We start from the raw sequence: 14,310 nt of genomic DNA, 5'->3' as shown, positions 1-14,310 counted from the left end.
AAACACACGCATCAAGATCACGCTAAGATATTTAGAGGCAAACATCTTTAGAATAATGTTTTGTTCCCCAAGTACTTAATTAGCAGAAACACAGTGCCAGAGAACAGCCCTTGAGTTAAAATGTAAATGTTTTAATGTCCACGTTCTTTCCTGAAACACAAGCGATTCGTCTTACTGGACGGTCAAGAAATAGTGTGGCACTGAAAATCGGCAATCTAGGTGTCAGTCCGCAAGTCCCAACTTTCCAAGCAGGTCTCATCCACCTCTGTGGGCAACATCCCCTTTCACCAGTGGACTAGGCTGCAGAGTCGAATGGCTTTCTCCACTCGCCGCGGATGAGAAAATGCTCCTACTGTCAAGTAACGTCTGAACTTTTTTGACATCCCCCATCAATTCCTCCGGCCCCTCCGTGACTCCCTCCCACCACCAATTCCGGCCAGTTCTCCATACAAGACTCCAGATAGTGCATCACAATTCAAATGAACCCATCCTTTCTTTAAGCAAAAAGTGGGTCCTCCAGAGTGGCTCCATTTGAAGCCAGAGGCCAGAGTGACCAATGGCGGGCTTGCAAACAAGGATCACTGATTTACAACAACCAAAGGTGTATGGTGTGCCCAGGCCTGGCATAATGGCTTCACTCACATGCCAGATCTGAGATCATTGTCTGTTCAATGTGTCCCCTTTCAGGTATCATATTTTCATGCTGGGAAGCACAGATTTTGGGGGGAAGGGGTCAGAGTGCAGGCTAAAGATCTGCACATATTGATACCCCTAACCCTGGTCACTGCCTACAGTTTGTGACCATGACCAGCAACAAGTAACAAAATGCTACTTGCAGCCAAGGCTTGCCATGTGCAACGGTTTTCAGTGAGAGTGGAGAAGCTGCCGGAATGACCGACCATGTGGGGTTCATTAAAACTTGTGAATTTACATACAAGGGAGGCTGGAATGCTTGTGAAGGGAGCCCCATGCCTCCTCACTCAGGGATTTCAAACCCCACCACCACCATTGGCCAATGGTGCTCCAAGGAGAATGGCAGAGACCAATGTGGACTCCAGCGGAGTGCAGTAAACTTCTGCCTTCCACTGCCTCCCCCACACTGAAAGACCCCCCCCACAAGTTGTATTTATACTTCGAAGAAGGAAGTTAACAGTGAAGCAGTAGTCACCTGGGCGTGCTCAATTTCTGACAAGCCTTAGTCACTCTGTACCCAGCAGAACAATTCACATTATATTCCAAAGCCTGTGAAGACTCTGCCACACAAGCTAACACTAACATGCCAAGAGCTCCACTTACCTTCTTTATTAAGCCTCATAACCTCCCTGCTTTTGCCACCCTCTTTTCCAGCCTCTTCTAAATCTACATCTGCAGATGAAAAAGAAAAGGAAAAAAGAAAATGAGGAAAAAAGGGGGGGATGCCAAAGTCAAGGGGGCAGGGAGAGTGTTTATTGACAAACAGATCGATCTAAATACTGTATCTGAAAATCTTACAAATTTTGACAATGCAACATTTTCTCCCGAGTCTGGCTTTCCATCTACCTGGCCCAGATAGGTACCCCCAAAAAAGGAAAGGAAAAAAAAACTATGCAAGCAGCAACAGAGTCGCCTTTTAAACAGGCACCACCGTGGGGCTGCTAAAGCCCACCCCGCAGGCTGCCTGCCCCGGAGAGCCAGGCACAGACAGACAGACAGCTTTGCTGGCAGCCGGGCCTCTCTGTGCTCTGATGGTCTGTGTCTGTGTGTATTTATTTAGAGAGAGAGAGAGAGAAGCATGGAGGACGCCGGGGGCCACTCTCTCTCACACACACACTTTTTCCCAGTGGCTCTAGGTGAATGGAAAGGTTACAGGATAATAAAAGGAGGAACAGGCGGTGGGGTTCTTACTGTCGGAGCAGTGTAATTTGGCGGCGTCGATCCAGGAGGACCAGGGTTTGCCCAGAAACGCCTCCGGACTGGGCACTTTGCGGTGCAGTGTCGCCATTGCTGTTCCTTCTTGTTGCTTTTTCCCTGTTCCTTCGGCAGCAGCAGCCGAGAGACACGGGATTCGAGAACGCTCCGACGTCATCTTCGGAACGTTCCGACATTGAGTGTTCTGAGAGGGGGAGGAGGGCGGCGGAGGAGGCGGGAGGCGGGGCGCGCTCGGCCCTGCCCGGCCCTGCTGTGCTGCGTGCAGCCGCTGGGGGCGCCAGAGAGGCGCCGTGTGCGCCGGGCTGGGGAGAGCGCGGAGTCGGGCAGGCTGAGAGCAGAGCCTGAGTGCGCCGCGGGTTCAGCCGGGCAGGGTCGCCTCGCGCCAGGATGCTGCGCCCCGCCGCCCTGTCCAGCCAGCAACCCTGGCGCGACCCCGGGAAGAAGCACAGGTTCTTTCGTCCAGTCGCCACTGGAGGACCGAAAGTTTTGCTCGCTGCAAGTCCCTTCCTCCCAGAGTCCCAGTCACCCACCGTGCGACGTCCTAGAAGGATCCCGGAGGCTTAGTGGGAACGAAATCGGCTGTTTTGCACCCCTCCATCCTTAGCTCTCAGGGTAGAGCAGGGACTCTAGAGAGTACACCTCCCAGCTACCATCCACTTCACCCTGTCTCCTCTCTCGGTGAGCCTTGGAATCCGGTCTCTTCGCAGATGCCTTCAGGAGGCAGAAGCAAAGGGGAAATGGACATAACTCCGAGAAACCGGTGAGTGGGGGCAAGGGGAGTGATCATTCCATCCTTGGCTTCATAGCAGGCAAAATTCCAAAATCATTTTGTCTCTGGTGTTCCCGGGGATCTGTGCGATGGTTGTGTGTCCCAGCTGGTAGAGCCACTGCGGAGACTTTGCTCCGCGCACACCAGAGACAGAGCGAGCTCAAGGCTCTTGGGTGATGCTAAGCCCCTCTCGCAGACCCAGCACTTCCACAGAGCATGCAGGTTGGCCAGAGGACTTTGCATCCCCTAAGAACCTGACTGCCAGGTGTGTAGACGCGTGGCGCTTTGAGATGTCTCTTCTGACCCTAAGGGCTGGTAAATGAGACCTTAACACGTCTGTTACCTCTTTAAAATTGTTTGCTTACTAGGAATTCCCTAAACTGTAAAGACACCCTTACCCCGTAATCAATAACTTTTCTATTTGTGAAGCATCCTTCCATGCTTACCACTGCTGTCCCCGGGAGCCCTTCTGCTCCACACTGAAGCGTTGCTTAATTCTGAGCTGTATTCTGGTTGAGCTGGAATGTCCTGGCACTCAGCACCATGAACCACAAAACCTGCATTAGGATGGGGGCGGTGAAGGAACCTCTAGAGGCTTGTTTTCAGCTGTGATGTGTGTGCGAGTGGGCCTGCCTCTATCGGACATGGATAATTCTCAGGTTTTGGATGCATTGCTACCTAACTAAGGTGCCAGTGGGTAAGGAATTACCTTACTTTAAATACTTGTGGTTTGGGAAATATTTCTCAGACCTTGACATCTTAGATGAGCCAGGTGCTGTACCTGATATTACTTCACCCATGCATCCTTTTAAATAACATTGTTTCTCATGGACTGGTTGCCCAGGGTCAGAGAGAGACGGAGATCCATCCTGGTCTTCACAGAGCTGCAGCTGGAGAACGATCATGCTTAGCTCTTCAGGGAAGCCAGGCACGTGTACAGTGACCCAGACCAGTGTGGCAAGGGTATGGACTTTCACAGCTGGGCCAGTTCCTTGGCGGAAGTTGAAATGAGCTAAGAGTGATCAGAAAAAAAATGTGTAACCAAGAAAACGGAATCTGCTCTGCATATTAGAAATTGGGAAGATCTTATAGTAAGCTGAGGTCTGGTCTTGCCTAGGAAAGGGGACCATGCAGTACCTTGGGTGAACGTAAGCATATGTGGGTCGTAGGTGTGGCTTAGCTGTGTAACGTCTTGTGTCCTACTAGGACCATCATTGGGAGCTAGCTGGAGGCAGCTAGGAAAAAACCAACATGTTCCATTCAAACATGTCCCCCAAATTGCTTAATAGTCTTCGACTTAAATGAATCCATCTATCCCATCTGCCACTCTTGCTAAATTTCTCTGAACATCTCAATTTGTGAGGACTTTGCTACCTACACCATTCATTTTTTCTCTAAGATTTCTCAGCACATGGAAGGCAAGTGTACCACCCACCATACTGGTTGGACCATATTGCTTGTTTTTCCTACCTCACTGCCTGGTGATGGATTAGAAACAGGACTAACATCAGAAATCCTCCTTACCACCTAGGAATGCCAGTTGGAGGGATTTCAGCTCTTTGTTGACTGATAGCACTAGAGCCCAGCCATGAATGAGCCCAGCATGATGAGAAGACTCTTTTTGATAAGTAGAACTGCAGGAACCCAGGACATTGGCATTCTGGCAGGGCAGGTCAACCTCCATGGGAATGTGTCCTCTGCTTTCCAGTCCCCTTGCCCCTGGCAGAGTCAACAGGCTCCTGTCTCTTAGGATATGCAAAAGAGTTCTGTCCTCCCTGTGGCTCGGACTTGGTGGATCCTGCCCTGTTCCTAACCACTGTCACTTGCCAGGGCCACCACAGGAGCAGTGGTAGCCCTTTCTTACCCCTTAGCTCACCTGGGAAGAAGTTGAAAACTGATATACGTGTACTCACTGAAACAAAGCCAGCCCTCATTGCTTAATGTAGTGGGGGGAGGGGAGCTTGAGGGAGCCTGGGCTAGGGCTTGAGATAGGCGGCAGTGTGAGCATGTGATTGAATGTCCTGAATCCTACTGAACCTCAGCTTTTTGATCTGGTGAATGGCCACCCAAAGCTGCTGTTCTCTTTAAGTTGATGTATTAGGGAAAATTCAGGGTGCTGAGCCCTGCAGATAAATAAGGCCTGATACATAGTGACTCATAGACATGTTTATCATGATTCTTCTCTCTCTCTCTCTCTCTCTCTCTCTCTCTCTCTCTCTCTCTCTCCTTCCCTCCCTCCCCTCTCTCCCCCTCCCTCACTTGCTCTCAGTTGTTGCATTGGTTTTGGTTTTGGTTGCTTGTTTCTGTTTTGTTGTTTTGTTTTGAAATGGGGTATCACACTATAGTCCAGGATGGCCTCAAACTCACTGTGACCTCACTGCAATCTTCCCGCCTTGGCCTCCCACTCCGTGCGGCCTGTTTCTTTAGTCAGGATGCATGAGATGCTGGGAATAGCATCTGGCAGTTGGAAAGAGGCCAGCCCTCTGACCGTGATTGCTTCTAGAAGAAACTCTGAAACTTCTGTCCCAGACATTACTGTCTGGCAGCACAGGATAGACCTTCCAGTACAGAGTAGACCCCGCAGAAACTCTTCCACTGAGAACACTGATGACAAGGTCTCTTAATAGAGAGCAAAATGGGATCTCTATACATTGCGTTTGTCTTCAGATTTCTTGTTCCTTACAAAAGAAATTTAATATTGAATTCTGAAAATTGTTTTCCTTCTGATAATGAAAGGATGGATCACAGAGATTCCTATCACACAGCGCCTTGGGCATTCTCTCTCCTGTTTACTCTTCTCACTTTGACAGATCTACTTTAAAAATGGAAGGGTTTTGTGCTGGTTTGAACTCCTAGACCCCAGCGGGTTGAACTATGTAGGAAGGATTAGAAGGTGTGGGATAGTTTGAGGAGGTATATCACTTTGGGGTGGGGGGTCTTTGAGGCTAAAAACGCCCAGCCATTCCCAGTTAGCTCTTTCTGTCTTGTGGATGTATTTCAAGATGTGAGCTCTCGGCTGAGATTTCAATGCCATGCCTGCTGCCCTGCCCCCCACCGTGATCAACACGGACTCACCCTCTGAAGCTGTGAGCCCCAGGTAAGGTCTTTTATAAGTTGCCTTGGTGTTGATGTCTTATCTCAGCAATAAAACCATAACTAAGGCGAGTTTATTGTGGCTCGAAGTCTAAGGAGGTGCTAGTCTGTCCCCAAACCTGATACCATTTTCCAAACCATTTTCAATACATTTACTGACACATCTATTATTATAGGTGTAAGGATACTGCTGTGTATGTTTAAAAGGTGAATTTTATGGTCAGTTTTCCTGCACATTTTTCTTTCCTTTCTGTGTTTCTGCCTGGGGGTTATGTACACACACATGTGTGTGAAGACCAGAGGCACACCCTACATGCTGTTTCTCAGGAGCTGTCCACCTTGGTTTTGTTGCTGTTGTTGTTGTTGTTTTAAAAACAACCGTCTCTTGGTGATATCTGGGACTCGATGGTTGGGTTGGGCTTACTGGCCAATAAGCCCCAGAGATCTGCTCATCTTCATTATCCCAGAACCGAGATATAAGCATGGGTCACCACACCCAGCTTTATAAGATGGTTTCTGGAAATCTCAGATCTTCACAAACCTTTACCAACTGATTCATCCCCCTGCTCCCTGCCCCCCGCCCCCAGGCCTGCTTTTATCATATGTACTGTCACATGGCATTATGTATGGGATACCCATTCTTTTTAATTGCTGCATACTATTCCACACAATGGTCCAGCGTTCCTTTAGCTATTGCCTAATTGATAGCTATTTTAGAGTTCTGGTTTTATGAAGGAGAAGGTGGTCGATACTTTTATTTTTATACATGCTTGGTGGGCACAGGAGGGAGCATTTCCACTCTGAGTTAGAATTGCCAGGTACGTGCGCTTTCCATTTTAACAGCCTTGCCAGATCGTCTTTTAAGCAGCTGACTAGTCCAGACTCCCTGGAGCGTGTAGCCGTACCCGTCTCTTCACACACTTATTAATGCTCAACATTTTCAAAATGCTAGCTCCTGGCAGTACGAGGGGAGCGTGTCTTATTTGCTCGCGTTTCCCTCATTTTGGGTGTTTTCAAGCATTTTTAATGTGCACTTTATTCTCGCTCTTTGAACTGCTGTGTCTGTTGATTTGTTGTTGGCATTTTGAGGCCTTTGTGTTGATTTGAAGGAATTTTCTATGCCTCCCAGACACACAGCATCCTGCCTGCTTAGAAACGCTGCCACTTCTCCCTGTTAATTGTCTTTTTCCAAAGTACTTAGCTGTCCAGGACTTCTCCTTGGAGCCTTCTGCTTTGTGTCTTACTTAAGGAAACTGCTCGTCCTCACAGCCATGGGTCTCGTCTTACCGTTTCTCTTTATGCTTGGCAGGTTTTTGTTTCACATTTAGATACGGTTCTTCTGGTGAAGCTAGAAGGCGAAAAAAAGTGAATTTCGCCTGGAGTCCTTGGGAGACTGAGGCAGCAGGATTGTGAGTTCCAGGCCAGCCTGGGCTACATAGCAAGATTCTGCCTCACAAACACAATGTAAAAGTTTTTGGTTTTTTTGGTTTTTTTTGCCTTCAGCACCAGGTGCTGCAGGGATCTATCACACACTTGCTCAGCATTGTGAGGTCAGAGCTGCCCTTTTTGTCCCATTTCCAGTGCCTTTTCCCTGCGCTCGGCCATGATGGTCTCGTGACTCCATTCACACCCATGTCTTGCTTTCATAACATGCATTCATGCCCTGCTCTCTGTATGACAGTGTAGCGTGTGACCTGTATGTGGCAACAGTCATCGTGGAAGTAGGCCCGATCAGGGGTCTTCCTAAGAAATGTACCCTAGCCCATGCAAATGCATCCCATACACCCAGGCTCAGTAGCCACAGCCAACATAAGTCTCCGCAAAGATGGTCCCGAGGTGCATTTTCCAAATTAAATATCTATGACCTGGAGAGATGTGTGCTCTTGTCTTCTAATATCCAAAAGACAACCCCTAGCTCAGTGTGGGTGAGTCGTAAGATAGGAGGTGAGGCTTGGACATGCCTATCTGCCAGTCAATCCAGAAGGAAAAAGCTGGGCTGTGGCTAGAGGAGAGAAATAAGGCTCAAGTGGTGCTGGGTGTTTGGGATCTAAGAGGGGACATGGAAGGGAGAGAAGCAAGTGGGCCTGTGGCTTTCAGTCAGGCCTTCAGCAACCAGGAGAGGCCTGCTGGGGTGGCCGCCAGCCAGGTGGCTCTGGGCTCATTCCTAGCCAATGCTCACTTAGAAGGTTTTCTGTCCTGCTGCTTCATTTCCTGATTCAAGCTTTCCATAGGAAGTCCTTGCCACTACTGTGACATGGGGTGTCAAGTCTCAGGTTGACACTTAGATGGGAGCACTTAGAAGGATGGGAGCACTAGCCTTCTCTCACACCAGCCCTGTGCTGAGACGACACCATCACTGGTGAGAAGGGCTTTTGCTGGGATGCAGGAGGCAGCTGCTACCCAGTGGCCAGCACCTCCTGACACCTTTCCCTCATACCTGCTCTATACTCTCTCAAGGAGCAGGCCTTGAGCACAGGCCTATGACAAGGAGCAGAAGCCTGGAGACTTTCAGACTACAGAGCAGTCAGAGCAGAGGGTCAAGTCCAGGTCTCCATGGGTAGGGCAGATCTTGCTCATTCTCTGTGTGATGCTGGTGTCAAACATTTTAATTCTCATGTAGGCCTTGGTCTTTCAGTCATGGTCTGTTCAGCTGCCTTCCTTTAGGAAGTGCTTGCCACCATGTTTGGAGACTGTTGGGATGCTGTAATTGTGTGTGTGTGTGTGTGTGTGTGTGTGTGTGTGTGTGTGTTGGGGAGGGAGGGAGGTTCTGTCCTCATCTAGTAGAAGCCAGTATAAACTGGATACGCATCTTTCCCTGAGCTCAAGGCAGCCTCCATGGGCCAAACTGATGGAGGTGGGTTTGGAGAGCCTGATGTTAGCTGCTAGTGGCAGACTCCCTCTCTCTTCCGTGCATTTTCAGAGAGTGAATGTCCAGCCTCAGCAACAGCTTTGCCAGCGTGGGCTTCTTTGATCACACCCTACCACAACTAGGAGACCTAAACCTTGCTCACTGACAGCATTTGAAGATGCAAATACTGCTATGGATTGGAAGGTGCCTGAGGAATGAAAGGGGACATAGCCATGTAAGTACAGCATCTTCTTGCTGCCTGGTTACTTGCAGGCTGTTGCTTTCCTACTCCAAATCGAGGGCTGCTTGGTGCTTAGGCAGAATACTACAAGCAGCTCATATCGCCAGCTCATGGATTATGAAATTGACTCCATCAGGGAAGCTCCTTCCCATTGTTTTCCCCCACCCCCTAGATATCAAATGCCAGGCCAGTGCTGCCGCAATGCACTCCGCAACTGCACCTTTTCTTTCTGCTATTCACATCACAGGCATTGTAGATTTCTTATGACCACCTGCCTGGAAAATGGCCGCGAGGTGGCACTGGGAATGTCCAGGCTCTCTAAGGCTCACGATGGGCTACACGGACCGGAGAAGGAACGGCGTTGTAGATGAGTCACCAGCTCCACTGAGAGTTTTACACTTTGCTAGAACAAGAGTCACTCCCTGTGACCACACAGGGCCAGTGCTCCGTGTGGTACAGAGCAGTCTCCAGGGAAGTGTTTAGGTTGGCTGTCTCTCAAGAACTCTCTCATGCTCCTGCTCGAAAGATACAATGCCTTGGGTCACGGAATGATAAGGGGCCTTGGTTCTACTGTTGCTTGATTCGCCCTATGCAGGACTAGGAGGAGACACTAACATACATCAGCTTAATAAATTTGACAGTGAGGAGGGGCAGTGTGTGTGGTTTCAATTACAGATTGACCCAGGATTGATTGAACTGTTTGCTCGGCTCCGGCAGTGATGGAGCCCGAGGATTGGCTGGACTCTGCCAAGAGGTGGGTATTGGAACATCAATCAGCTGGTGGGCTCCATGTCGCTTTGTATCCTGGGAGAGTCAAATTATGAGTAAAATGCCACCGTGATGTGGGAACGATGCCACGGGATGGGTTAGCTCAGCTTGCCCCAGCGTTCGTTCCTTGTACCTGTATAGCCTCATCTATACAAACCTCCCCGCCCCCTCCCTCATTCTGTTCTCACCTTGTTCTCTGTCTTTAGTATGAACCACCTCGTGAGATTTTAGGGAAGAAAGACCATAGTGATTGCATCTATTAAGAAGTCCTTACTGACCTGCATGGTGAGGCTTGTGTGAAATTTCAGCATGCGGGAGATTGAGACAGAAGGATCACAAGTTCAAGGCCACCCTAGGCTATGTATCAAGAGCTTGTTTTGAACAAAGGAAAAAGAAAAAAGAAACGGCAGTACATAATTTCTCGTAAGTAAGTATTTTACCATTCAGATACTGATCAACTAAAGGAATTGTCTCAGTTAATGTCATGTCATGTAACTGCCCCAGTTAGATCAACCTGGGGTATCTCAGGAAATAACAACCTCATTTTCTAGAACCAGAAAATCAGACTGGCTCCCCTTGTCTGATATGTAGAAGATAAATGACACAGGGGCCTGAGTGGGATGGTGGCCACCCTGAAGTAGCCAAGGCTTGGGAGAAGAGAAAGCTGATCTGAGCAGGACATGCCTCGCTGATATAAATAGATGGTGACATAGTGGCTCAGCACTGCAGGCAGGGGCAGTGGCTACCTTAACAACCAGCCTGAGACACAGAGATGGTAGTTTACCATAGTGACAGCCTTCAGTGGACAGCGGGCAAGTCCCAAGGGTGGTCCAGATAGGGGTGAGAGAATTCTGCAGGGCCTCAGGGCTACAATCACAATGTGAAGTCATGTGACATGGGTAAGAAGACAGCGTTTTCAGTTGGTCTGACTTCAAAGGGCTGGAGATGAAGCTGTCAGCTGAGACCTCCTGCCTGCCGAAGACCATGGGCTAGAATCCCTGCACTGCATGGACCAGATGTGGTGGCACATGAAGGTCAAGGCCATCCTCAACCACGCAGGAGTTCAAGGTCAGCCTGGGACCCATGAGATCCTGTCTCAAAACAAAGAACAGTTCTCTCAAGAGGAAATCTTAACATTAGGGCTGTGCTGATCCAAGGTGAGAAAGATGAGTTTTTCAAGACTCCGTAACACTCAGTTACAACCACATTATAGAGACACTGAAGTTTCTCCTTTTGGTGGTCCCAACACAATCTCCAGCCCTGGGGATTCAGAGACGGAGAGAAGGGAACAGTCACTCAGATTAGGCAACCAAGTGTCTCAGATACCAGGGGCCCGAGCTGGTCAAACCAAGAGCAAAAAGAACAGCTTCTCCTTGCACACCCAGAAGTATTCTAGGTTAGAGAGTAAATTCTCAGCCAACCCCAGTTCTGAGCTATGTCCCCCAACTATTGTGTTTGTGCTGCGATTCGTTACTGGCTAAAAAAGGATGTCCTGGCTAAAGAATAGCTGCCAGAATCACACAGCACCTGTTTGAAGTAGTCAGATTTTCCCTCTTGCATAGAGAACAATTGTTATCAATTTTTTTCCATAGGAAGAAAAAGCCTAAATGAGAACAATCATCTGCCTAAAATAAATGTTAGAATTTTGATATGTTGGTAGCCTATTGCTATCCACACATTATCTCTCTACCATCTACCTGTCAATCATGTTTATAGGCATTTAGATCCCCATTCTGCAAACTAAAATACTTAACTTATTAGAAAATCCATAGCTACATATATGAACATGAATATGAACATACTATATATTTTTATATACTTATATACATATACCATCATAGTTAATATAGTGTGGTGGTTTGAATATGCTTGGCCAATGAGAAGTGACACTATTAGGTGTGGTATTATTGGAGAAGGTGTGGCCTTGTTAGAGGAAGTGTGTCATTGTGTGGGGTGGGCTTTGAGACTCTTATTCTCAGGCTCTGCCCAATATGAAAGAGAGTCTCCTGGCTGCCTTCAAATCAAGATGTAGAACCCTCGACTCTTCCGGGACCATGTTTGCCTACACACTGCCATACTTCCTGCCTGATAATGGATTGAACCTCTGAAACTGTAAGCCAGCCACAGTGAAATGTTTTCTTTTATAAGAATGACATTGGTCATAGTGTTTCTTCCCAGCCACAAAACCCTAAGGCATGTAGGCCAATATAATCACTTTTTAGACAGTCACCGCAAGCACAGTATTCAAGTCAATGATATAGTGTTGAACTATAACATCTTTACTCCCCAGTTATGAGCATTTAAGTTTGAATTTTGAAATGTGTTACTACAGATTAATACTGTCTCAAAAAGAAAATAAATAAATTGAATAACCAGAAATACTAAAAAGAATAGCTACACAATTTTTTTTTTCTCTTTTCAAGACAATATTTCTCTGTGTAGCCCAGGCTATGCTGGAACTTGCTCTTTATACCAGGCTGGACTTAAACTCACATAAGTCCTCCTGCCTCTGCCTTCCAAGTGCTGTGTTTAAAGGTATCCTGGTTATTTTTAAAGAGGCTTTTCTGTAAATGAAACTACCAAGTCAAGGGAATATTCATTTAAATTTTTTAAATTGCTAAATTTTGCTGAAGTGTGTCCGAATTCCCATTTTCCCGTGATCTATGCTGTATCGACCTCTCGTTTTGTTTTGTTTTGTTTTGTTTTGTTTTGTTTTGTTTTGTTTTGTTTTGTTTTGTGGTTGTGGTTGTTGTTGTTGTTTGTTTGTTTTTGGTAGTGCTGGAGATTGAACTCAGGGGCCACACACATTCCAGACAAATGCTCTGCCGCCAGGCTACAACTCCAGGCCTTTCTGCGTTTTAACAGGGGCTCACTGGATGCTGCCCAGGATGACCTTGCACTTGGGAGGCCCAAGCAAGACTTGAGACTCTAATTCTCCTTCCTTAGCCCCTCTCAAGGCTGAGCTTAGAAGTGTGCACCACTAAATCCGGGGGTGGGGGTGAGACCAAGACAGGATTTCTCTGTGCAGTCCTGACTGTCCTCAAACTCAGAGATCTACCTGCCTCTGCCTCCCAAGGGCTGGGATTAAAAGCATGCGCCGCCGCCACCACCACCACCATAACCTAGCCCAGTTATATACTTTTTTTAAAAGACCACATATTTTAACAAAAGTAAACCATAGAATTGTCAGTCTGGCCTGACCCGTTCAAACACCAGAGTTCCATTTTCAAATGTCACAGCCTGGGCATCATGGCTGGGGTGAGGGTTAGGTTTTGTTCCTATTTCTGTAGGTCAGGAAATCTCTCTGAAGGCATTTAGTCACTTTGCAAAAACACACAGAGAAGTCACATTGTATACATTCTTCCCCTCCACTGAAAAGCTGTGTCCTTTCATTAGGGAGGGCCAGCAAGGAAGCAGCAACGGGTCTGGCTTGTATAGGATTTATTCAGAATGAATCATGTTGTCCCTTTGATGAGCTTCATAGAGACAATTCTATACTCTCAAAATCCCCACCAGCAATAACACGAATCACAAATAGCCTCAGCTTATTGTAGCTCCGCTCTCCAGTGGCATGGCTTCTCTGGGTCTCCTGTGGCACAACAGAGGATGATAGGCGGCCCAAATGCATGCCCCGTTCCAGCCAGGGCTGTTACGAATCAGACTTTCTCTGAACCCTGGGGTAAGCCATGTATGGACCTCTAAGACCTTGTCTTTGCTCTCAGAGTTAGACATGGTCGTCCTGCTTGCTCTTTGGACCTCCCTGTCTACACTAGGCCCAGGGAGAGAAGAGAATCCTCCCCCACCTACAAATCCCTGACAGCCTCCCATTCTCCCATTCTATCAGCCCTCTTATTCCTGCAGGAGGAGGGAGGGGAGGCCTCAGCTACCAAGCAGGGCAGGTGTGAAACCCAGGCCATTGAGATCTGGGCAGAATGCTGCCAGGTTAAGGGGCAAAGACACCAGGTCCAGAGTGCAAAATACCCCTACTGACTTCAGGGAACCCTGAGACTAGGACCAGGGACCAGGATGTGTCTGGATGAGGGATTATGGGAACAATGAAGAAGGTTAAGACTCCCTTGTTTTGTTTTTGCCAGCAGAGAGCCAGGTTCTGTAGCAACTGTGGAGACAGTCAGAACCAGGGCGGAAGGACTTCCTGTGCACTCCACCAATCACCTGAATGGTACCTTTGAGAGAAACAGGCTAATGTCAATTTCTCACACACACCCCCCCGCCCCCCTCAACCCTCATCCCACCGGTGGTGTCTTCCTATTTGGAATCAGGGAGCCATCACACTGCAGCCCAGCCTACTCTGAGTCCCAGACAGCAAGAGTGGACTGTGTGCCCTGCAGCAGGGTAGATGGCCCTGTAGGCTGACCCTGGGAGGTCCCCGGCAGCATACGGAGTAGCAGCCTCTAATGAGGAGCTTCCTGTGGTTGCTGAGGGGGGAGAGAGTGGGAAGCCACTTCCATGGTGGAAACTGGAGCCCTGACATTTTTTTCCCCTTTGAGGTTGGAGCTGGGAGGGATTGCAGTAGCAGCAGCACCTGCTATGCACACTCAGTCACAAAGCTTTTGCTGAGCTCTTCTTTAAGGCTGACCCTGTCAGAAGGGCCTGCAGAAGTTCAAAACACGTGTCTCCATCCTGCAAAGGGATTTCCAGAGCTGCTAGGCATCTCTGGTGGCC

The 14,310-nt window shown here is 48.2% G+C and overlaps 1 protein-coding gene and 1 pseudogene across 11 annotated transcripts in view; one reads left to right on the top strand and one right to left on the bottom strand.

The window, feature by feature from the left end:
* The window catches only part of Atxn7l1 (ataxin 7 like 1), a 222,214-nt gene extending 220,134 nt beyond the window's left edge, over positions 1–2,080 (bottom strand). For 9 of the 10 annotated variants that reach the window (XM_085830291.1, XM_021178814.3, XM_029484852.2 and 6 more), the window contains exons 1-2: positions 1,885–2,080; positions 1,297–1,365 (exon numbers count right to left, since the gene is read on the bottom strand). In XM_085830291.1, coding sequence (XP_085686417.1) covers positions 1,297–1,365; positions 1,885–2,065 — 250 coding nt within the window. In that variant the 5' untranslated portion in view covers positions 2,066–2,080. The remainder of the gene's footprint in view (positions 1–1,296; positions 1,366–1,884) is intronic. The other variant, XM_085830290.1, reaches the window with a different exon arrangement.
* Positions 2,081–2,219: 139 nt separating this feature from the next.
* On the top strand, positions 2,220–13,804 carry LOC110306417 (uncharacterized; annotated as a pseudogene). The gene is made up of 5 exons (XR_015045212.1): positions 2,220–2,668; positions 8,691–9,613; positions 11,654–11,739; positions 12,404–12,597; positions 13,350–13,804. The product of XR_015045212.1 is annotated as an uncharacterized LOC110306417 (transcript).
* The last annotated feature ends 506 nt before the right edge of the window (positions 13,805–14,310 follow it).

This window comes from Mus caroli, unplaced genomic scaffold (genome assembly GCF_978045245.1).
Source record: "Mus caroli unplaced genomic scaffold, Mus_caroli_1 scaffold_14, whole genome shotgun sequence".
NCBI classification, from domain to species: domain Eukaryota; kingdom Metazoa; phylum Chordata; class Mammalia; order Rodentia; family Muridae; genus Mus; species Mus caroli.
The sequence above is the reverse complement of the archived record's forward strand: the minus strand, read 5'-3'. Positions and strand labels throughout refer to the sequence as shown.